Consider the following 24,932-nt stretch of genomic DNA (forward strand, 5'->3'; position numbering starts at 1 on the left):
CCATTAGAATAATTGTGCCCCATCACTGGGAGGAATTGTGCCCCATCATTGGAATAATTGTGCCCCATCACTGGGAGGAATTGTGCCCCATCATTGGGAAGAATTGTGCCCCATCATTAGGAAGAATTGTGCCCCATTATTGGGAAGAATTGAGCCCCATCACTGGGAGGAATTGTGCCCCATCACTGGTGTTATTGGAAGGAATAGTGCCCCATCATTGGTGTTATTGGAAGGAATTGTGCCCCATCATTGGTGCAATTGGAAGGAATTGTGCCCCATCACTGGGAGGAATTGTGCCCCATCATTGGTGTCATTGAAAGGAATTGTGCCCCATCATTGGTGTCATTGAAAGGAATTGTGCCCTCTTAGTTGGTGTCAGTGGGGGGGGGGGGAATTATGCCTTATTGTTGGTATCAGTGGATGAAATAGTGCCCCAAGGGCCAGAAAAAAGCAAGCAAAGGGCTGCAACCGGTCCTTGGGCCACAGTTTGGAGACCACTGCTCTATAGGACAAAACATGGCCAAAATTCATTATGACTGGGCTATAGTGTGTCATATTTGTTCAACTATTTTTTTTTTTTAAGTGTTTGTGAAATCTCCCACCACAAAATGTACTCAGCCAATGAAAGGTGATGACTCCATTTTTATTCTTCTCCTGCCATCAATGACCAACCCGGTCCCACACTTCATCCACGTGTTTGGTGACCTCTGATCTCCTTATGAACTGTTTCTTCCATGATGAAGATCAGCCATGGAGTATATCTGAGGTGTATATCAGGGTGTGCTTCTTCCCCACATGAGACCTGGGATATCCAGCAACATTCATCTAGAAGACATTTCCCGCACTCAAGGCACTAATACACCTCCAGGGTTGTGTGGGATCTCCGATGTACAGGAAGACAGGACTTCAGAGAAGAACATTTCCCTCACTCAGGATAGGAAAGTTGCTTCTCCCCAATGTGACATCTTGGATGTTTGGAAAGGCTGGATTCCCTGAAAGACATTTTCTGCACTCAGGACAGAAAAAAAGGTTCTTCTCCATGTGAGATCTTTCATGTGTGATAAGTTCTGAGTTTTTTTTACAAAGCATTTCCCGCACTATGAACAGAAATCCGTCTTCTCCCGTGTGCAATCCCTGATGTCTGTGAAGAGAGGACTTCTCAGAAAACAATTTCCCGCACTCAGAACAGAAATACGGCTTCTTTCCCGTGTGAGATCTGTGATGTCTGTAAAGATTAGACTTCTCTGAAAACCATTTCCCGCACTCAGAACAGGAATACGGCTTCTCCCCCGTGTGCGATCACCAATGTGTGCAAAGACTAGACTTTTCTGAAAAACATTTCCCACACTCAGGAATACGGCTTCTCCCCTTTGTGCAATTTCTGATGATGATAAAGATTGGACTTATCTGAAAAACATTTCCCACACTTGGGACAGGAAAATGACTTCTGCCCAGTGTGGGAACTCTGTGTGAAAAGTTGTAATTTCTGTACAAAATCTTTCCCGCAATCAGGACCAGACCACGGCTTCTTTCTTGTGTGAGATCTCTGATGTCTATCGAGATTTGACTTTTTTGAAAAACATTTCCCGCACTCAGGGCAGGAGTGTGGTTTCTCACCTGTGTGCAATGTCTGATGCATGTAAAGACCAGACTTCCGTGAAAAACATTTCCCACACTCAAGACAGGAGTATGGCTTCTTACCCGTATGCAATATCTGATGTCTGCAAAGACTGGATTTCAATGAAAAACCTTTCCCGCAGTCAGGACAGGAAAAAGGTTTTTCCCCAGTATGAGATCTTTGATGTGTGACAAGATGTGATTTCTGTACAAAGCATTTCCCGCACTCAGGACAGGAAAAAGGCTTCTCTCCAGTGTGAGATCTCTGATGTGTGACAAGTTGTGATTTTTGTATAAAGCATTTCCCGCACTCTAGACAGGAATACGGCTTCTTTCCCATGTGAGACATTTGATGTCCAACAACTTCTGATTTCTGCAAACAACATTTCCCGCACTCAGAACAGGAATATGGCTTCTTTCCCATGTGAGATCTCTGATGTCTGTAGAGATTGGACCTCTTTGAAAAAAATTTTCCGCACTCAGGACAGGAATACGGCTTCTCACCCGTGTGAGATCTTTTATGATCATTAAGATTGTATTTAGAATGGAAACCTTTCCCGCACTCAGTACAGGAGAACCTCTTCCCTGTTGGAAGGCCGGCCCGGTCCCGCACAGTCTGAGGTTCCTCAGGATACGAGGAATCCGATGGTCCATCTACACTGGGTGGTGCCGGATGGACACTGGAGGGAGCCGGGTTTTCTCCTGGACTATACTGTGTGATGTCCTCATCTTCTACTTTCCAGTCTGGAGACAAAGTGAGACAATCCTCGGAGGTTTTCCTCATCTCCCGGCCATGGACTAAAATACAAAGACAAAGAGGATTACTAGACAGGAGCTGATTGGTTCCCCCAAACCAGGACTCCGCCCACATCAGGCAGCTTGGTCTCTGAGGAGCTTACAATTCCACCCTCAAGGGAACTAGGAAATGTCTCCTCTGATCTCCTACCAGGTCATTTCTTTATTCATGGACCTTAGTCAGAGAGTGAGGAAACAACCAGAACTGTCTTTTATAGGAGGGACAGTGATGAGGGGATTATAGGACGAGGGTCCCCACCCCCTCTATCACTCATCGCCATCTTCCCAACACAAGAAGTACTGCACTTCCTTATTTAGTCCATGATTTAGTCATGAAGAACAGCGGGGCTGAGCCCCACCAGAGGTCAGAGAGTGAGGATGGGGGGAGAACAACCAAGATGAAGACTGGACTGATCCTGAAGACCACCATCATTGGGGTATTGGCTCCTCCCTCATTATCACTTCTCTATATAGTCCATGATTTAGGCTGCTTTCACACTGAAGAGTTTTTGAAGCATTTTTGTGTAAAAAAAAAAAACGTGAAAAGATCAAAAAACTGCTTCCCTATGTATGTGAATGTATATCTATGTATGTTTTAACAATTAGGTGTTGACCTTGCGATGCGGTGTGAAAACTCCCGCTTGCAGCATCTTTGAGGCATGTTTGGGGAGTTAAAAAAAACAAAACGACTCAAAAACACCTCATCCCATTGAAATGAATGGTAACCGCCTCAAAAACGATCCAGAAATGCTTAAAACCGCTCCAAAAATGCACCGCACAGGTGGGAAGGTCTGGCTGTTTCAGCTGTCAGAGGGGTTCCCCACTGATGGCTGAATGTAAAAGAAAGAATTGCCTGCAATTAAAAATGAATAAATAAATGGTGTGGGGTCCCCCCCCTCCATCCATACCAAGCCCTTCGGGTCTAGTATGGATTTTGAGGGGAACCCCCATCCAAAAAAAAAAAATGGCATGGTGTCCCCCCAAAATCTATACCAGACCCTTATCCGAACATGCAGCCCGGCGTGTCAGAAAAGGGAGGGACGAGCGATCCCCCCCCCTCCTGAACCATACCAGGCCACATGCCCTAAACATCAGGGGGTGCTTTGAGGCAGGGGGGCTCCCCCCAAAGCACCTTGTCCCCATGTTGATGGGGACTAGGGCCTCTTCCCCACAACCCTGGCCAGTAGTTGTGGGGGTCTGCGGGCAGGGGCTTATCAGAATCTGGAAGCCCCCAGATCCTGACACTCCCGCCCCCCATGTGAATGAGTATGGGGTACCCATTCACAAAAAAACCTGTAGTGTAAAAAAAGACAGTAGACAGTCTTTGAAAAGTCCTTTATTAAAAGAAGGAAAATAAAAGAATGTCCCCCGAAGTAGATCCAACGTCAATCACAATGCCCGCCGCCTACCGGAAAAAAAAAAAAAGAAGAAGGCTCCTCTCCCAACGCTGGCTCCAACCGTCTGCCTGCTTCATTGGCTTGACAGTTCGTAAATACTCAAGTGACCCCGCCCCATGTGACATCATCGACCAGGGCATGCTGGGTCAATGATGTCACACAGGGGCAGGCTCACATGCGTGATGGCTCCGCCCTTTACATATTTAAGAACTGTCAAGCCAGCAAAGCAGTCAGACGGTGGGGGCCAGTGTCGGGAGCAGAGCCTTCTTTTTTTTTTTTTTCTTTTTTCTGGTCCGGCGGCAGGCGTGGGCATCGTGATTGACGTTGGATCTTCTGCGAGGGACATTCATTTATTTTCCTTCTTTTAATAAAGGACTTGTCAAAGACTGTCTCCAAGGGTGACAGTATGGATGGAGGGGGGGGACCCCATGCCATTTTTTTATTATTATTTAATTGCCGGCAATTCTTTTACATTCAGCTGTCAATGGGGAACTCCGCTGACAGCTGAAACATGAACGCATGATTTTCGCTACTAAAATACCGCATGACTTGATAAAATACGTGCAAATCTGCCCAATTTGAGCTACAAAAGTATGTCCATGGTGTTTCGCTTGAAAAACGCATCAAAAATGCTCCAAAAACACTAGTCATTTTTCAAGCGTTTTTGAGGCGAACCAGTGTGAAAGGAGCCTTAGTCAGGAATAACAGCAGGGCTGAGCCCCACCAGAGGTCAGAGAGTGAGGATGGGGGGAGAACAACTAAGACAAAGACTGGACTGATCCTGAAGACCACCATCATTGGGGTATTGACTCCTCCCTCATTATCAATTTCTGTTTAAGGGTCCAAAGTTGGAGGATATTATCACCCATGTAAAAGTCTGTGCTCCAATCACATCATCAGATATCTAGAGCTGGTAAAAAATGGGTGTAACAAAAGAAAATACATTTTATATTTATATATAGCAGAAGATAGGAGGTAGAGAGCAGAAGCTAGGACTATGCAATGTACAGCATACTGGCCAGGTTACAACAGCTAGGACTATTTAGTATCAGGACTATGTAATGCACAGGATAGTCTATATAGTGCGGGGGTCAGGAATATATTATATGCAGTATTAACTATACAGTGTAATCGTCAGGACTCATAATATTGGTATTCAGTAATCAGTGGAAGCCAGGGGCGGACTGACCATTTGGAAACTCGGGCACTGCCCGAGGGCCCGGGGTCAGTAGGGGGCCCCATGAGATGCCCCTGGTACCTTTTTCATAGGCTTTTTTGAGTTTGGGCAAGGACACAGGGGCCCCATGATCCCCTATTGCCCGGGGGACCCATGAGTTGTCAGTCCGCCCCTGGTGGAAGCCTAAAATGTTTCCTGTAGACAAGTTGCAGAGGTCCCACACCGCTGCCTCCCATCTCTTGAGACTGCACTCAGTGACTTGGGTCTGAGACTATACAGACATATCCCTCCACCCGGCACAGCCAGCAGACCACAGAGTAACACTGGGAGAATTACTCTGTCAGGGATCTTACTAGACCTGGGCATGGAGATGAAAACCCAAGGCCCAGATGCCTAGTTATAGTAACGTCTATGGCGAAAGTCAACATTTTGCTGCCGGCTGAACCCCAGAATCTCCATAGATCCAGTCTAGATACATAAATTGTGTCTGCAGCACAGAGAAGGGAGATTATCCGAGAGAAATCCAGGAATACAGGACGGGGAACACAGCTCAGGAAAGTGACCAGGGGATTACAGGCTGATATCACCCAGTCCCCGCCCTACTCTGGACCAATCAGTGAGCAGTATGGGTGGAGGAATGGATTTAGTGTTCATGACCCACCTGTGCTGATCTCTGTAGGAGTGTCCTCCTCTATAAATGTCCCCGTTATTCCATCCTCCTCCATAGACTGCTGATCATCCCTCACATACGCCTCTTCTTCTTCTTCTGATTTAACCACAACTTTTATATCTATCAGATCTTCACCCTAAACCAAGAGAATGAGAGAAAATATCATCTGTAAAATATAAACTTTAATATTGTGACATCACATAAAAATTCCACACATTATCTCCACAAGTCCATGTTTTCAATGATCTGTCCCACCAACCTTGTAACAGTGAGGGATGGTGTGACCCTCCTGTGTGGAATCCCGGGAATACAGAGGACGGGTACATCTCTCTGGTGGGTTCCTGGTATTAGGTGGCTCCACCATATCCTTGTGTATTTCTGAAAATTCCTCCATCACTCCATACTCCTCATCCTCCTCTTTATACTCTTCTTTAACAACAATATTATCCCAGAGGCTTGTGCTCTGAAAGATATAATAAAACATTCATTGTAACAAACATTCTGTTTATAAATAAGAACTACCAATAATTGTCAATCACCTACCTGATGATGGTGAGGGATGGTGTGACCTTCCTGTGTGGAATCCCGGGAATACAGAGGACGGGGACATCTCTCTGGTGGGTTCCCATGACTGGATCCATCTGTAGGAAACACACACACTGACTGAATCCATTGTTTCTATGTGTTTATCAGATGATGGGGGATCTAGGTGGATCCTCCGTACTGCTCTCTCCTTTACAATAAAGTCTCCTCTTACCCGGTGATGTGAGGGGCGGCTGATTGTCCATCATGACGTCCTTGTAGAGATCCTTGTGTCCTTCTAAATACTCCCACTCCTCCATGGAGAAATAGACAGTGACACCCTGACACCTTATAGGAACCTGACACACACAATGATACAGTCACCATCCAGACACATCCCTTGTCTGTTACTGGAGAATGTCCCAGAATTCCCGGCACCGCTCACCTCTCCTGTCAGCAGCTCCATCATCTTCTTGGTGACTTCTAGAATCTTCTGCATGTTGTGTCTCTCAGGTTTTAGGGAGTCACATGGAGGCACTGTGATGGTCCTACGATCACCTGACTTCGGAACAGGAAATCTCTGTATTGAGGAACCAATAGGAATATCATGTTATAATCCCAGAATCCTCCTCACCTCTCCGGTCAGGTCTGTGTTTTATTAATAGAGATATGAGTGATGTCATGTGACCTCCCAGAATCCTCCTCACCTCTCCGGTCAGGTCTGTGTTTTATTAATAGAGATGAGTGATGTCATGTGACCTCCCAGAATCCTCCTCACCTCTCCGGTCAGGTCTGTGTTTTATTAATAGAGATAAGAGTGATGTCATGTGACCTCCCAGAATCCTCCTCACCTCTCCGGTCAGAAGGTAGATGATCTCCAGGGTGAGGTTTAATATCCTCTCAGTCATGTATCTCCAGTCCTCCTCCATCCTCGTTGATCATGTGATCTATGCAGGTTTCTCTGTAGATGAATAGAGGATAATTATCTGGACTGTATTGATTGTGCAATCTAACAATGGGGACATAAGCAGTTATTAGTCGGGCTGCCCCCAGTGAGAATTGGCACATATATTGGTTACTCAAGGTTTTATTCGGATAACTATCCATCCAGAAAATCTGCATGCTCATTTGTTCTGTGCAAATTGGACAACACAGTATGTTTTATTTACGCTTGTCTCATTCTTCTAAATGAATGTTCTTTAATTATGAGCAGTAGAAAAATTCTACATTGGGGGCCACTAGATGAAGCCAAGGAGCACAGGAATTCCGTACACCTTATTAACAGGAGATACAGTGTAAGAATGCTGGAGAACACTAGAGGGAATAAGCTAATCACTGGAATCAATGAGTGTCAACATACACGTGTTGTTGAAAAGGTCCCATCTGTTTGCAACCCGCCATCACCTTGTGCGATAAACAGTGTTCACTAAAAGCACCACACGTCCCCCCATCAGCAGAGTAGGAATAAAAGCTAGGCTGTCCATTCACCTCTATCAAAATACTACAAAGATAGAGAGACCTAATATGAGAGGCAGAGTTGCTGCACAGGGATATAGTAAGAGACGAGCAGTTGCTGCACGGAAAGATAGATGGTGAGTAGTTGCTGCATGGGGAGATAGTAGGGGGAGAGCAGTTGCTGCATGGGGGGATATTATGGGGAGGGCATTTGCTGCACGGGGATAGAAGGGGGAGAGCAGGGGAGAGAAGTTGCTGTATGGGGAGATAATAGGGGGAGAGCAGGTGCTGCACGGGGGGTAGTAGGGGAGCGCGGTTGCTGCATGGGAAGATAGTAGGGGGAGAGCAGTTGCTGCAACGGGGGATAGTTGGGGGAGAGCAGTTGCTGCATGGGGGGATACTACGGGGAGGGCAGTTGCTGCACGGGGATAGAAGGGGGAGAGCAGTTGCTGCACGAGGGGATAGTAGGGGAGAGCAGTTGCTGCATGGGGAGATAATAGGGGGAGAGCAGTTGCTGCACGGGGGATAGAAGGGGAGAGCAGTTGCTGCATGGGGAGATAATAGGGGGAGAGCAGTTACTGCATGGGGGGATAGTTGGGGGAGAGCAGTTGCCGCAAGACATAACAGTGTTAAGGCTGTACAAACTAGAAGCAGGGTACATCTGCTGACCAATACAGGACAGCACACAGAGGAGGAAGATGACTGGCTGGACAAGTGACCAATCATCTCCAACTCCTTCAAAACTGTATGGTGATATCTCATTATATTATAAATATTCACACAAGACCTGTATTATCATAATTTATTAATGCACGCAGTAAAGCACCATGATCACACCCTAATAAAATTTAAAAATGATGTTGGATTGAGGAGGATGAAGCAGACCCCATTCAGGAGAGGTTATCATCTCTTAACTCGGAATACCATCTGATCTCCCAATTAGAGGCTGATCTGTTCATTCTTCATTAACAATATGCTACATTATACAATGTTGTAAAAAAGTATTTGCCCCTTCCTGATTTTTTTTTTGCATACATTTCACTTGCCACCCCTAGGCCTGATTACTGCCAGTCCTGTTGAATCAAGAAATTACTTAAATAGACCTTGGCTGACAAAACAAAGCATGCTAAAAGAACTCAAAAAGCAACACATCATGCCATGATCTAAAGAAATTCAAGAACAGATGAGAAACAAAGTAATTGACGTACCAGTCTGGAAAGGGTTACAAAGCCATTTCTAAGGCTTTGGGACTCCAGCAAACCACGGTGAGAGCCATTATCCACATATGGAGAAAACTTGGAATGGTGGTGAACCTTCCCATGAGGGACCGGCCTATCAAAATTACTGCAAGAGCCCAACGACAATTCATCCAAGAGGTCATAAAAGTACCCAGAACAACATCTATAGAACTGCAGGCCTCACTTGCTTCAGTTAATGTCAGTGTTCAGTTTTCAACAAGAAGAAAGAGACTGGTCAAAAATGGAATCCATGGAAGAGTTCCAAGGCCAAAGCCACTGCTGATCAAAAAGAACACAAAGGCTTGTGTCACATTTTCCAAAACAAATCTTGATTATCCACAAGACTTTTGAGCAAATATTTTGTGGACTGATGAGACAAAAGTTGAACTTTTTGGAAGGCGTGCATCCCATTACATCTAGCGTAAAACTAACACAGCATTTCATAAAAAGAACATCATACCAACAGTCACACATGGTGGTGATAGTGTGATGGTCTGGGGTTTTTTTGCATCTTCAGGACCTGGAGGACTTGATAGAACCATGAATTCTGCGCTCTACCAGAAAATCCTGAAGGAGAATATACGACCAGGAGGACTTGCCATAATTGATGGAACCATGATAGTGTGATGTTCTGGGGTTGCTTTGCATCTTCAAAACCTGGAGGACTTTCCATAATTGATGGAACCATGATAGTGTGATGTTCTGGGGTTGCTTTGCAGCTTAAGGACCTGGAGGACTTGCCATAATTGATGGAACCATGAAAGTGTGATGTTCTGGGGTTGCTTTGCAGCTTCAGGACCTGGAGGACTTGCCATAATTGATGGAACCATGAAAGTATGATGTGCTGGGGTTGCTTTGCAGCTTCAGGACCTGGAGGACTTGCCATAATTGATGGAACCATGAAAGTGTGATGTTCTGGGGTTGCTTTGCAGCTTCAGGACCTAGAGGACTTGCCATAATTGATGGAACCATGAAAGTGTGGTGTTTTGGGGTTGCTTTGCATCTTCAGGACCTGGAGGACTTGCCATAATTGATGGAACCATGATAGTGTGATGTTCTGGGGTTGCTTTGCATCTTCAGGACCTGGAGGACTTGCCATAATTGATGGAACCATGAATTCTGCGCTCCACCAGAAAATCCTGAAGGAGAATGTATGACCAGGAGGACTTGCCATAATTGATGGAACCATGATAGTGTGATGTTCTGGGGTTGCTTTGCATCTTCAGGACCTGGAGGACTTGCCATAATTGATGGAACCATGATAGTGTGAGGTTCTGGGGTTGCTTTGCAGCTTCAGGACCTGGAGGACTTGCCATAATTGATGGAACCATGAAAGTGTGATGTTCTGGGGTTGCTTTGCAGCTTCAGGACCTGGAGGACTTGCCATAATTGATGGAACCATGAATTCTGCGCTCTACCAGAAAATCCTGAAGGAGAATGTATGACAAGGAGGAGTTGCCATAATTGATGGAACCATGATAGTGTGATGTTCTGGGGTTGCTTTGCATCTTCAGGACCTGGAGGACTTGCCATAATTGATGGAACCATGATAGTGTGAGGTTCTGGGGTTGCTTTGCAGCTTCAGGACCTGGAGGACTTGCCATAATTGATGGAACCATGAAAATGTGGTGTTCTGGGGTTGCTTTGCAGCTTCAGAACCTGGAGGACTTGCCATAACTGATGGAACCATGATAGTGTGGTGTTCTGGGGTTGCTTTGCAGCTTCAGAACCTGGAGGACTTGCCATAACTGATGGAACCATGAAAGTGTGGTGTTCTGGGGTTGCTTTGCATCTTCAGGACCTGGATGACTTGCCATAACTGATGGAACCATGAAAGTGTGATGTTCTGGGGTTGCTTTGCATCTTCAGGACCTGGAGGACTTGCCATAACTGATGGAACCATGATTGTGTGATGTTCTGGGGTTGCTTTGCAGCTTCAGAACCTGGAGGACTTGCCATAATTGAAGGAACTATGAAAGTGTGATGTTCTGGGGTTCCTTTGCATCTTCAGGACCTGGAGGACTTGCCATAATTGATGGAACCATGAATTCTGCGCTCTACCATAAAATCCTGAAGGAGAATGTACGACCAGGAGGACTTGCCATAATTGATGGAACCATGATAGTGTGATGTTCTGGGATTGCTTTCCATCTTCAGGACCTGGAGGACTTGCCATAATTGGTGGAACCATGATAGTGTGATGTTCTGGGGTTGCTTTGCAGCTTCAGAACCTGGATGACTTGCCATAATTGATGGAACCATGAAAGTGTGATGTTCTGGGATTGCTTTGCATCTTCAGGACCTGGAGGACTTGCCATAATTGATGGAACCATGAATTCTGCGCTCTACCAGAAAATCTTGAAGGAGAATGTCCGGCCATCCGTTCCTGACCTCAAGCTCAAGAGCATTTGGGTTATGCAGGAGGACAATGAAATACACCAGAAAAATGAAGGTTTTGGAGTGGCCCGGTCAAAGTCAGGACCCAAATCCGATTGAGATGCTGTGGCATGACCTTAAACAAGGCAGTTCATGCTGGAAAACCCTCCAAATGTGGCCGAATTAAAACAGTGGGCCAAAATCCCTCCACAGCAATGTGAAAGACTCATTGCCAGTATTCACAAACCCTTGATTGCAGTTGATGCCGCCAAGGGTGGAGCAACCAGTTATTATGTTTTTCGCATAGGACCAGCCAGGTCACACAGCTTTCTTCCTCTTAATAAATTAAATCATTATTTAAAAACTGCATTTTGTATTTACTTGGGTTGTCTGTGTAATAATAAAATTTGTTTGATGATCCGAACCATTTAAGTGTGACAAATATGCAAAAAAAAACCCCAAGAAGGGGGCAAATACTTTTTCACAACACTGTACCTCATAGCCCATAAGCTTTGGCTACAGTAAAACTATTTTTTTTTTTCTCACTACACCACCTTATGGAACAATCAACACCTGAAATCAATAAACTACAGTTTTGGATTATGGCAGAAAAGAGGTAAAATTGTTAGCACTTTCCACTGGCAGTGCTTGGGTTGCTGGTTCGAATCCCAACCACGGCACCACCTGCCTGGAGTTTGCATGTTCTCCCTGTGCCTGCGTGGGTTTCCTCCGGGTACTCCAGTTTCCTCCCACACTCCAAAGACATGCTGGGAGGATAATTGGTTCCTGTCTAAATTGGCCCTAGTATGTGTATGTATGAATGAATTACAGTGAGGAACAGAAGTATTTGAACACCCTGCGATTTTGCAAGTTCTCCCACTTAGAAATCATGGAGGGGTCTGACATTCACATTGCAGGTGCATTCCCACTCTGAGAGACAGAATTAAAAAAAAAATTCAGGAACTCACATTGTATGATTTGTAAAGAATGTATTTGTCTTGCACTGCTGAACATAAGTATTAGAACTCCGAAGAAACAGCAAGAATTCTGGCTCTCAAAGACCTGTTACTGTGCCTTTAAAAAGTCCACCTCTACTCCACTCATTCATCTAACTTAGTAGCACCTGTCTGAGCTCTTTAAAGACACCTGTCCACCCCACAGTACGTCAGACGCCAACTACTACCATGGGCAAGACCAATGAGCTGTCAAAAGACACCGGAGACAAAATTGTGGACCTCCAGAAGGCTGGAAAGGGCTACGGGGCAATTGCCAAGCAGCTTGGTGAAAATAGATCAACTGTTGGAGCAATTGTTAGAAAATGGAAGAGGCTGAAGACGACTGTCAGTCTCCCTCGGACTGGGGCTCCATGCAAGATGTCACCTCGTGGGGTATCACTGATGATAAGAAAGGTGAGGAATCAGCCCAGAACTACAAGGGAGGAGCTGGTCAATGACATGAAGAGAGCTGGGACCACAGTTTCAAAGGTCACTGTCAGTACAACACTACGCCGTCATGGTTTCAAATCATGCATTGCACGGAAGGTTCCCCTGCTCAAGTCATCACATGTCCAGGACCGTCTGAAGTTTGCCAAGGACAATCTGGATGATCCAGAGGAGGCATGGGAGAAAGTCATGTGGTCAGATGAGACCAAAGTAGAACTTTTTTGTCTAAACTTCACTCGTCGTGTTTGGAGGAAAAAGAAGGATGAATTGCATCCCAAGAACACCATCCCTACTGTGAAGCATGGGGGTGGTAACATCATGCTTTGGGGGTGCTTTTCTGCGAAGGGGACAGGACAACTGCACTGTATTAAGGAGAGGATGAATGGGGCCATTTATTGTGAGATTTTGAGCAACAACCTCCTTCCCTCAGAGCATTGAAGATGGGTCGTGGCTGGGTCTTCCAACATGACAACGACCCGAAGCACACAGCCAGGAGAACCAAGGAGTGGCTCCGTAAGAAGCATATCAAGGTTGTGGAGTGGCCTAGCCAGTCTCCAGACCTAAATCACATAGAACATCTTTGGAGGGAGCTGAAACTCTGTGTTGCTCAGCGACAGCCCCGAAACCTGACAGATCTAGAGGAGATCTGTGTGGAGGAGTCGGCCAAAATCCCTGTTGCAGTGCAAACCTGGTCAGGAACTACAGGAAACGTCTGACCTCTGTAATTGCAAACAAAGGCTTCTGTACCAAATATTAACACTGATCTTCTCAGGGGTTCAAATACTTCTGTTCAGCCGTGCAAGACAAATACATTCTTTACAAATCATACAATGGGATTTCCTGCATTTTTTTTTTAATTCTGTCTCTCAGGGTGGGAATGCACCAACAATGTGAATGTCAGACCCCTCCATGATTTCTAAGTGGGAGAACTTGCAAAATCGCAGGGGGTTCAAATACTTCTGTTCCTCACTGTAGGGACCTTAGATTGTACACCCCTTGAGGGTTAGGAACTGATGGGAATGGTCCATATGTAAAGTGCTGCACAGGGTGGATTTGATTGAAATCACTAGTGAAAACACTTGACTTAAATCACATCATCATTTTTAAAGAGCAACTGTCATCCCTGTCCTGCAGTGGCTCCCCCTCTGACCCGCTGTCGACTCACCGACAGTCCCATTCACTTTAATGGGATGGCTGGTGATGCGGCAGTGATGCAACAAGGTGAGGGACGTGGTGGCAGCAGGGAAGTAGATGCCCAATAACGGGTGCTGCCATGATGGATCTAAAAGTAAAGTGCAGCTGATAACCGGTAACTGTATTTACTCTGTGATCTGTTGTGTCATTGGACACGGCTGATCACGTGGTAAAAGGCCGCTGTGATTGGCCTTTTACCTCATCACATGATCAGCTGTGTCTTTCTTTCTTGCTATTTGAATCTTATAAAATAAAGACAAACATATTCCAATCCCCCGAAATATCCCCCCATCCCCCGACACTGATAAAAGTTGTATGTTAATATAGACTGGTGAGGTGAGAAGGTGACCCATCTCCACAATGAGGAGAATGTCCCGGCCCCGGAAGTGGGGGAATGTTGTGCCCCTGAAGGGGTTAATCTGGGTTCCCACACTATATATGTGTGTATCATCATCTGCTGGAGATAAAAGACGTCACAGTGACTATGGAGGAAGAGGACGGACGTGACTATGGAGGAAGAGGACGGACGTGACTATGGGGGAAGAGGACGGACGTGACCTCGGGGGAAGAGGACGGACGTGACCTCGGGGGAAGAGGACGGACGTGACCGCGGAGGAAGAGGACGGACGTGACCGCGGAGGAAGAGGACGGACGTGACCGCGGAGGAAGAGGACGGACGTGACCGCGGAGGAAGAGGACGGACGTGACCGCGGAGGAAGAGGACGGACGTGACCGCGGAGGAAGAGGACGGACGTGACCGCGGAGGAAGAGGACGGACGTGACCGCGGAGGAAGAGGACGGACGTGGTTATGGAGGAAGAGGACGGACGTGACTATGGAGGAAGAGGACGGATGTGACTATGGAGGAAGAGGACGGATGTGACTATGGAGGAAGAGGACGGACGTGACTGCGGAGGAAGAGGACGGACGTGACCGCGGAGGAAGAGGACGGACGTGACCGCGGAGGAAGAGGACGGACGTGACCGCGGAGGAAGAGGACGGACGTGACCGCGGAGGAAGAGGACGGACGTGACCGCGGAGGAAGAGGACGGACGTGACCGCGGAGGAAGAGGACGGACGTGGTTATGGAGGAAGAGGACGGACGTGACTATGGAGGAAGAGGACGGATGTGACTATGGAGGAAGAGGACGGATGTGACTATGGAGGAAGAGGACGGACGTGACTACGGAGGAAGAGGACGGACATGACGGGGGGTTACTGGGTGTAAATAGGAAATAACATCTTATTACCTCCTCTGCTGCCACTTCTACCAACGTCTCCCCTCTTCTTCCTCCCACCTCACCTCGGCTCTTCCTGTCTGTACCTGACATCACTTCCTGTCTCTCATAGAGACTTCCTGTCTGGGTAGAAGTGAGATCCCCACCTTGTGGAGCTCAGAGGAACTGCAGCCCCGAGAAGCATCTGGTAGTGTGACCCCGGCCTTGTGCTGTGTGTGTATGGACTGTAGATCTTTATTGTTCCATTACCGGCTACTGCATTCCAGATCTAGAATCCTCACGGACAGCGTAACCTTCACCCCTGTGGTCAAAAACTGAAACTATGATGAACTCTGAAGATTTATTAAACATGCAAGGGGCAGTGTAAATAAAGGGAGACAATACAGCAAGGATACAGTTCAATACAAGAGGGATAGGAGGGCCCTGCTCCTGGGAGCTTACAATCTAAGAGGGAGGGGCTAGTGGTACAAAAGGTAATAACTGTGGGGGATGGACTGGTAGGAGGAGTAGAAGATTAATAGCCAGGATAGGCTTCCCTGAAGAGAGAGGTTTTCAGAGATCGCCTAAAAGTGAGCAGAGTAAGCGATAGTCTGATAGATTGGGGTAGAGAATTCGAGAGGATGGGGGAGGCTCTGGAGAAGTCCTGTAGATGAGCATGGGAGGAGGAGACAAGGGAGTTGGAAAGCAGGAGGTCGTGGGAGGAGCAAAGGGTACGGTTTGGGTGATATTCAGAGACAAGATTGGTGATGTAATTTGGGGCAGAGTTATAAATGGCTTTATATGTTATTGTTAATGTTTTGAATTTTATTCGTTGGGCAATGGGAAGCCAGTGGAGGGATTGGCAGAGAGGGGTGGAGGACACTGAGTGGAGGCCAGTGGAGGGATTGGCAGAGAGGGGTGGAGGACACTGAGTGGAGGCCAGTGGAGGGATTGGCACAGAGGGGTGGAGGACACTGAGTGGAGGCCAGTGGAGGGATTGGCAGAGAGGCGTGGAGGACACTGAATGGAGGCCAGTGGAGGGATTGGCAGAGAGGGGTGGAGGACACTGAATGGAGGCCAGTGGAGGGATTGGCAGAGAGGGGTGGAGGACACTGAGTGGAGGCCAGTGGAGGGATTGGCAGAGAGGGGTGGCAGATACAGAACGGTTAGTAAGATGGATGAGTCTGACAGCAGCATTCATGATAGACTGAAGAGGGGATAGCCTGCGATGAGGTCAGCCAATGAAGAGGGAGTTACAATAGTCAAGGTGAGAGATAACAAGGGAGTGAATAAGTTGCTTAGTGGTTTCCGAGGTTAGGAACGGGCGTATCTTGGAGATGTTGTGGAGGTGAAGTCTACAAGATTTGGACAGTGATTGGATTTGGAGCTGAAAGGACAGAAGGGAGTCTAGGATTACACCTCGTACCCTGGCATGAGGGGAGGGACTGATGGTTGTATTATTGATCTTGATGAAGTCAGGGGAGGGGGCATGGGCTGGAGGGAATAGTATGAGCTCCGTTTTGGAAAGATTGAGTTTGAGGAAGTGGAATGACATCCATGCCGATATGTCACTTAGTAGGTTAGTAATGTGAGAGGAGACTGAAGGGGTGAGGTGAGGGGTAGAAAGATAGATTTGTGTGTCATCAGCATAGAGATGGTACTTAAAGCCATGGGAGTTTATCAAGTGACTAAGGGAGGAGGTGTAGATGGAGAAGAGAAGGGGTCCAAGGACAGAACATTGAGGGACCCCTACAGAAAGAAGGAGTGGAGAGGAGGAGACTGAGTTATAGGTAACGCTGAAGGAGCGCTGCGATAGGTAGGAGGAGAACCAGGAGAGAGCAGAGTCTTGGAGGCCAAGAGAGTGGAGTTCTTTGAGGAGGAGAAGGGGATGGTCAAGCCGCATAGATGTCAAGTAGTAAGAGTATGGAGTAGTGGCCATTGTTTGGGATGAGTACGGAGTAGTGGCCATTGGTTGGGATGAGTACGGAGTAGTGGCCATTGGTTGGGATGTGTACGGAGTAGTGGCCATTGGTTGGGATGAGTACGGAGTAGCGACCATTGGCTGGGATGAGTACGGAGTAGTGGTCATTGGTTGGGATGAGTACGGAGTAGTGGCCATTGGTTTTAGCAGTTAGTAGATCATTAGTGAGTTTTAGTAGGGTGGTTTCAGTGGAGTGTAGTGAGCAAAAGCCAGACTGTAAAGGGTCCAAGAAGGTTGTTGTCAGTGAGGTGGGAGCTCAGGTGATTGTAGACTAAGCGTTCTAAGAGTTTAGAGGTAAATGGCAGCAGGGAGATGGGTCTTAAGTTGTTCAGGTTGGTGGGGTCCAGGGAGGGCTTTTTAAGTATGGGAGTGATGTGCGCATGCTTTATAGGGGAGGGGAAGGCACCAGTAGAGAGGGAAAGATTGAAGATGTGAGTGAGGGAGCATAGGATGGAAGAAGAGGGTGACCGTAGTAGTTGTGAAGGGAAAGGATCCAGGGGGCAGGTAGTGAGACGGGCTTCTGAGAAAACCTTAGTGACCTCTTCGGTAGTAGCGAGCTCAAAAGAGGAAAGTGTTGAGGGAGATTTAGTATAAGGTATGCTAAGTGGGATGGATGTCTGTGCAGTGGAGATGCCCCTACGAATTGTGTCAATCTTGTTTTTGAAATGATTAGCAATCTCGTGAGCAGTGAGTGAGGTACTGGGTGGAGGTGGAGAAAGTAGAGAGTTAAAAGTAGAGAAGAGACGAGGACTGGATGACAAGCTATTGATGAGAGTGACAAAGTAGGCTTGTTTGGCAGCATGGAGGGAGGAATTGTATGTTAAGAAAGCAGATTTATATCGGGTGAACGCTTGTTGAGATTTGGTTTTACACCACATTAGCTCCAGCGCACGACTATGTCGTTTAAGATTTCTGGTGTTGTCAGTCTGCCACGGATGTAATTGTCGTGGCCTGATACTTTGTATTCTTAGAGGAGCAAGTGAGTCTAGTGTGGATGAAAGTGAACTGTTGTAGACAGCTGTGGCCAGGTCAGGGCAGGACAGGGGAGAGAGTCTGTCATAGAGGCAGTCATTTGCAGAGTGGAAAGGAGAAGGGTTCAAGTTGTGAAGGTTTCTGCAGGTAATTGTTGGCTGCTTGGAGGAATAGGTTAGTAGAGTTTCTACCAGCGATTCTTCCACAAGAGGGAGAGGTACAGGTAGGGGTGCCACCTCATCCCCTTAAACCCAAACACATATTACTGACACAGGTTCTGAGGCTGATTTGCTGCAGGTAAGGCTCTAGGTGAGTTTAATGACCACCTTAATCAGCCACAGAACCTGTGTAATTATTATGTGTTCAGGTTTAAAGGGATGAGGTGGCAACCCTAGGTACAGGACATGTCATTCTTGTTGGCTCAAAAGAAATTAAGATGGAGGATGACCTTTCCCAGAAATCTCTGGACTCTCTGACCCTCCCATAATAATTAAACAAAAGGCATTAATGACATTTGGCCACTGGATGACGCTAGCCCATTGATAACAGAAACAATACATGGGCAGCACAGTGGCTAAATGGTTAGCACTTCCGCCTGGCAGTACTCGGGTTGTTGGTTTGAATCCCAACCACAGCACCTCCTGCCTGGAGTTTGCATGTTCTCCCTGTGCCTGCGTGGGTTTCCTCCGGGTACTCCGGTTTCCTCCCACTCTCCACAGACATGCTGGTCGGTTAATTGGATCCTGTCTAAATTGTCCCTAGTATGTGTATGTATAAATGGGAGTTAGGGACCTTAGATTGTACGCCCCTTGAGGGTCAAGGACTGATGTGAATGTACAATATATATGTAAAGCGCTGCGTAAATTGACGGTGATACATAAGTATCTGAAATAAATAAATAATAAAATAAACAGACCTGACAACAAGGAGTTTTAAGCCCCTTTCAGATGGGGTGGATCCATCAATGTGATCCACCTGCTCAGCAGGGGATCTCTCCGCTGAGCAGTCAGGTGACAGGTCTGTGTCCGCTCCACTGCTGCAGAGAACGGGCACAGACACAGCCCACTGATTTCAATGGCACGGTTGGATGGAAACAGACCGGCTGTCCGTTTTCACCCGATTGTCATCTGAACCGCTGGACAGATGGGGAACGGATCCCCATTAATCCGTTTTTGAAGTACAGGATCGGATCGGATGCCGGCGGGTGTAAGAGGACTATTGTGCATCCAAACCGTGAGATTGGTCAGAGACTCATTGGTATCATTTTGTGCATTGCCAGACTAGGTCTTGGTCACAGAGTGAATGGTGATGCTGCTCATACTATGTGGAACTCTCATCTCTATTATGGACATTTTCTTCAGCTTCCTTCTCTTCTTAGTAAATATGATAGAAATCTTCACAATGCTATAGAAGAGGTTGGGGCCCGGAGTAGTCATGGAAAGGCCCAGCACCCCAATAGTAGAGGAAGAGGTGGTCTGGTGACATCGAGAAGAAGACTCCGGTCAGTCTCTGGATCTCCATCATTGGAAACATGGCGAGACAACAAATACTCCAGGATGGTGGAGGAGCTCTTGGTGTCAGTGTGGAAATGGACAGAACACGGGAGGATGACACTGAAAGAACAATACGGCTTCATTCTACGATATGTCAAGGAGAGAACGGTGCAGGAGAGACTTTTCTCACTAATAAATATCAGTAGAAGACCCGGAGAAAGCCTGTTCTGTGTTCTGAAAGAGCCGATGGAACAGTTCTCCTTGTGGGTTCTTATTATTACTCTATAGCTAGTGACTATGACTGTCATGGTTCTAATACTCTACTTTACCTGACCACTGCACTCTATACACAGGGCTGTATATGACATGGTCCTGAGCACTGCACTCTATACACAGGGCTGTATATGACATGTTCCTGACAACTGCACTCTATACACAGGACTGTATATGACATGCTCCTGACCACTGCACTCTATACACAGGGCTCTATATGACATGCTCCTGACCACTGCACTCTATACACAGGACTGTATATGACATGCTCCTGACCACTGCACTCTATACACAGGGCTGTATATGACATACTCCTGACCACTGCACTCTATACACAGGGCTGTATATGACATGGTCCTGAGCACTGCACTCTATACACAGGGCTGTATATGACATGCTCCTGACAACTGCACTCTATACACAGGACTGTATATGACATGCTCCTGACCACTGCACTCTATACCCAGGACTGTATATGACATCCTCTTGAACACTGTACTTTATATGCCTGGGTGTATGACCACTGAACTCTGTACACTGAGCTATATATGATATACTCCTGACCACTGCACTCTGTACACTAAGCTATATAGAATATATTCCTGACCACTGAATTCTGTACACGGAGATATATATGGTATATTTCTGACCACTGCACTCTTTACACTGAGCTATATATAATAAACTCCTGACTTCTGAACTCTGTACACTGAGCTATATATGATATAGTTCTGACCACTGTACACTGAGCTATATTGTAATGGCAACTTTGGGAATTGCAGGTAAAACTCCGGACACGAACTTGAGGAAAACAAGCTTTATTAACCATCTGGTGACCTATCATCTTACAGGGTATACATATCAGCAATTATGTCACAATGCATATATTTCCTCTTTCACTTTCCATACATTTAAAAGACTTTCTAAGCAGTGCAGGATCATGGCCTTGCTACATTATCTTCAGCTGAAAATAAGGGTGCCAGCTACAGACTGGAACACATTATTTCACAGGAAATAAGGGAGGGGGGAAGCGAGTTGATGACCTTGGTTTGCAAACAGATTTTGTTAGAAATGTTAAAACTTAAGGGGAACTCTACAATATTTGGGTGCTGCCACAATATATAATATTCTCCTGGCCACTGAACTCTGTACACTGAGCTATATATGATATAGTTCTGACCACTGCACTTTTTATACTTGCTGTATATGATATATTCCTGCTCACTGCACTCTGTACCCTGAGCTATATATGATATAGTTCTGACCACTGCACTCTATACACTGAGCTATATATGATATACTCCTGACCACTGCACTCTGTACACTGAGCTATATATGATATACTCCTGACCACTGCACTTTGTATACTTGCTGTATATGATATACTCCTGCTCACTGAACTCTGTACACTGAGCTATATGATATAATTCTGACCACTGCACTTTGTATACTTGCTGTATATGATATACTCCTGCCCACTGCACTCTGTACCCTGAGCTATATATGATATACTCCTGCCCACTGCACTCTGTACACTGAGCTATATATGATATAGTTCTGACCAATGCACTTCGAATACTTGCTGTATATGATATACTCCTAGAAGCATTTTTTTTTTCATCATCGCACCGACACAATTATTTTTTCCGTCAATACATTTTTTATTACAAATTAACTTTTAACAAGACTGCAGAGAAAAATAGACCTCTAAGTGTTTTTGAAACCCTACATCATAAAATGTACTCAGTCAATGAAAGGTGATGACTTCATTTTTATTCTTCTCCTGCCATCAATGGCCAACCAGGTCCAACACTTCATTCATGTCTTTGGTGACCTCTGATCTCCTTATGAACTGTTCCTTCCATGATGAAGATCAGCCATGGAGTATATCTGAGGTGTATATCAGGGTGTGCTTCTTCCCCACATGAGAGCTGGGATGTTCAGCAATATTCATCTAGAAAACATTTCCCACACTCAAGGCACTAATACACCTCCAGGGTTGTGTGGGATCTCTGATGTAGAGTAAGACAGGACTTCAGTGAGGAACATTTCCCTCACTCAGGACAGGAAAGTGGCTTCTCCACCGTGTGAAATCTCTGATGTCTGTAAAGACTGGACTTTTGTGAAAAGCATTTCCCGCCCTCAGGACAGGAAAGTAGCTTCACGCCCTGTGTGAGATCTCTGATGTCTGTACAGATTAGACTTCCCTGAAAAACATTTCCAGCACTCAGGACAGGAATACGGTTTCTCCCCTGTGTGAGATCTCTGATGTGTGACAAGATCTGATTTTTGTGCAAAAAACTTCCCGCACTCAGAACAGGAATATGGCTTCTCACCCGTGTGCCATTTCTGGTGTCGGTAAAGAGACGACTTATCTGAAAAACATTTCCCACACTCGGGACAGGAAAATGGCTTCTCCCCCATGTGAGAACTTTGATGTTTACCAAGATGTGATTTATTTCCAAAACATTTTCCACACTCAGGACAGGAATACGGCTTTTCCCCCGTGTGAGATCTCTGATGAATGGAAAGAGTGGATTTTCTTGAAAAACATTTCCCGCACTCAGGACAGGAATGTGGTTTCTCACCCGTGTGCTGTCTTAGATGATCATAAAGATGTGCCTTCTCTGAAAAACATTTCTTGCACTCAGAACAAGAAAACGGCTTCTCCCCTGTGTGAGACCTTAGATGCGTGAAAAGACGTGATCTATTTACAAAACATTTCCCGCATTCAGAACAGGAATATGGCTTCTCACCTGTGTGAGACCTCTGATGTCGGTAGAGATTGGATGTCTTTGAAAAACAATTCCCACACTCAGGACAGGAATATGGCTTGGCACCTGTGTGAGTTCTTTTATGTTCATTAAGATTGGATTTAGAATGGAAACCCTTCCTGCACTCAGTACAGGAGAACCTCTTCCCTGTTGGAAGGCCGGCCCGGTCCCGCACAGTCTGAGGTTCCTCAGGATACGAGGAATCTGATGGTCCATCTACACTGTGTGGTGCCGGATAGAGATTGGAGGGAGCCGGGTTTTCTCCTGGACTATACTGTGTGATGTCCTCATCTTCTACTTTCCAGTCTGGAGACAAAGTGAGACAATCCTCGGAGGTTTTCCTCATCTCCCGGCCATGGACTAAAATACAAAGACAAAGAGGATTACTAAACAGGAGCTGATTGGTTCCCCCAAACCAGGACTCTGCCCACATCAGGCAGCTTGGTCTCTGAGGAGCTTACAATTCCACCCTCAAGGGAACTAGGAAATGGCTCCTCTGATCTCCTACCAGGTCATTTCTTTATTCATGGACCTTAGTCAGAGAGTGAGGAAACAACCAGAACTGTCTTTTATAGGAGGGACAGTGATGATGGGATTATAGGACGAGGGTTCCCACCCCCTCTATCACTCATCACCATCTTCCCAACACAAGAAGTACTGCACTTCCTTATTTAGTCCATGTTTTGGTCATGAAGAACAGCAGGGCTGAGCCCCACCAGAGGTCAGAGAGTGAGGATAGGGGGAGAACAACCAAGATGAAGACTGGACTGATCCTGAAGACCACCATCATTGGGTTATAGTCCCCACCCTACCCTGGACCAATCAGTGAGCAGTATGGGTGGAGGAATGGATTTAGTGTTCATGACCCACCTGTGCTGATCTCTGTAGGAGTGTCCTCCTCTATAAATGTCCCCGTTATTCCATCCTCCTCCATAGACTGCTGATTATCCCTCACATACGCCTCTTCTTCTTCTGATTTAACCTCAACTTTTATATCTATCAGATCTTCACCCTAAACCAAGAGAGTGAGAGAAAATATCATCTGTAAAATATAAGCTTTAATATTGTGACATCACATTAAAAAAAACTCCACATCATCTCCATGTATCCATGTTCCACATGCTCCATCCCACCAACCTTGAAACAGTGAGGGATGGTGTGATCTTCCTGTGTGGAATCCTGGGAATACAGAGGATGGGGACATCTCTCTGGTGGGATCATGGTATTAGGTGGCTCCATCATATCCTTGTGTCCTTCTGAAAACCCCACCATCACTGCATACTCCCTATCCTCTTCTTTAAATTCCTCCTTGACAACGATATTATAATCTCTAAAGTTTCCATTCTGAATAAAAAATAAAAACATTTATTGTAATACTTGTGTATAAATCACAGCCACAAATAGCTGTCAATCTACCTGATGATGGTGAGGGATGGTGTGACCTTCCTGTGTGGAATCCCGGGAATACAGAGGATGGAGACATCTCTCTGGTGGGTTCCCATGACTGGATCCATCTGTAGGAAACACACACACTGACTGAATCCATTGTTTCTATGTGTTTATCAGATGATGGGGGATCTAGGTGGATCCTCCGTACTGCTCTCTCCTTTACAATAAAGTCTCCTCTTACCCGGTGATGTGAGGGGCGGCTGATTGTCCATCATGATGTCCTTGTAGAGATCCTTGTGTCCTTCTAAATACTCCCACTCCTCCATGGAGAAATAGACAGTGACACCCTGACACCTTATAGGAACCTGACACACACAATGATACAGTCACCATCCAGACACATCCCTTGTCTGTTACTGGAGAATGTCCCAGAATTCCCGGCACCGCTCACCTCTCCTGTCAGCAGCTCAGTGATCTCTCTGGTGACTTCTAGAATCTTCTTCTTCTTTCTCTCTTCTATCAGGGAGGGAGGTGGAGGCAATGTGATGTCATATGATCTCCAGACTTCACAGGAGGAAAACTCTAGATATGAACATGAATAGTAAAATCAAATGACATTCCCAGAATCCTCCTCACCTCTTTGGTCAGGTCTCAATTTTATTATAGCCCCACTTTTGGCTGATGTAAAATTATCCTACACAGGACCCCTCCAACTATGTAGGCTAAAAGCTGATCACAGGCATTCTGACATCATTACATACAATGCAGGACCAACTCTGCCCCAAATTATATCACCAATCTTGTCTCCAAATATCACCCAAACTGTACTCTCCACTCTTTGCACGACTTCCTGCTCTCTAGCTCGCTTGTCTCCTCCTCCCATGCTCATCTCCAGGACTTCTCCAGAGCTTCCCCCATCCTCTAGAACTCTCTATGACTATCGCCTACTCT

The 24,932-nt window shown here is 46.2% G+C and overlaps 3 protein-coding genes across 3 annotated transcripts in view; all 3 read right to left on the bottom strand.

The window, feature by feature from the left end:
* Positions 1–622: 622 nt before the first annotated feature.
* Positions 623–2,411, bottom strand: LOC149451807 (uncharacterized). Its single transcript, XM_089690152.1, has one exon. It carries the CDS (start codon positions 2,399–2,401, stop codon positions 1,349–1,351), a length of 1,053 nt encoding a protein of 350 aa, XP_089546278.1. The 5' UTR covers positions 2,402–2,411; the 3' UTR covers positions 623–1,348.
* Positions 2,412–5,548: 3,137 nt separating this feature from the next.
* LOC149451808 (uncharacterized) lies at positions 5,549–15,196 on the bottom strand. The gene is made up of 7 exons (XM_089690154.1): positions 15,133–15,196; positions 7,030–7,139; positions 6,624–6,758; positions 6,414–6,537; positions 6,200–6,297; positions 5,916–6,119; positions 5,549–5,792 (listed from the first exon to the last, which is right to left on the bottom strand). The coding sequence occupies exons 2-7, from the start codon at positions 7,105–7,107 to the stop codon at positions 5,637–5,639; spliced, it is 795 nt and encodes a 264-aa protein (XP_089546280.1). The 5' UTR covers positions 7,108–7,139; positions 15,133–15,196; the 3' UTR covers positions 5,549–5,636.
* A 5,424-nt stretch (positions 15,197–20,620) lies between these two features.
* LOC149451809 (uncharacterized) overlaps positions 20,621–24,932 on the bottom strand; it is a 187,251-nt gene continuing 182,939 nt past the window's right edge. Inside the window, exon 10 of the mRNA XM_089690168.1 lies at positions 20,621–22,732. Coding sequence (XP_089546294.1) covers positions 21,961–22,732 — 772 coding nt within the window. The 3' untranslated portion in view covers positions 20,621–21,960. The remainder of the gene's footprint in view (positions 22,733–24,932) is intronic.

The sequence above is a fragment of the Staurois parvus genome, unplaced genomic scaffold (assembly GCF_062004578.1).
Source record: "Staurois parvus isolate SC_StPar_1 unplaced genomic scaffold, SC_StPar_1.0 ptg000519l, whole genome shotgun sequence".
Taxonomy (NCBI): Eukaryota; Metazoa; Chordata; class Amphibia; order Anura; family Ranidae; genus Staurois; species Staurois parvus.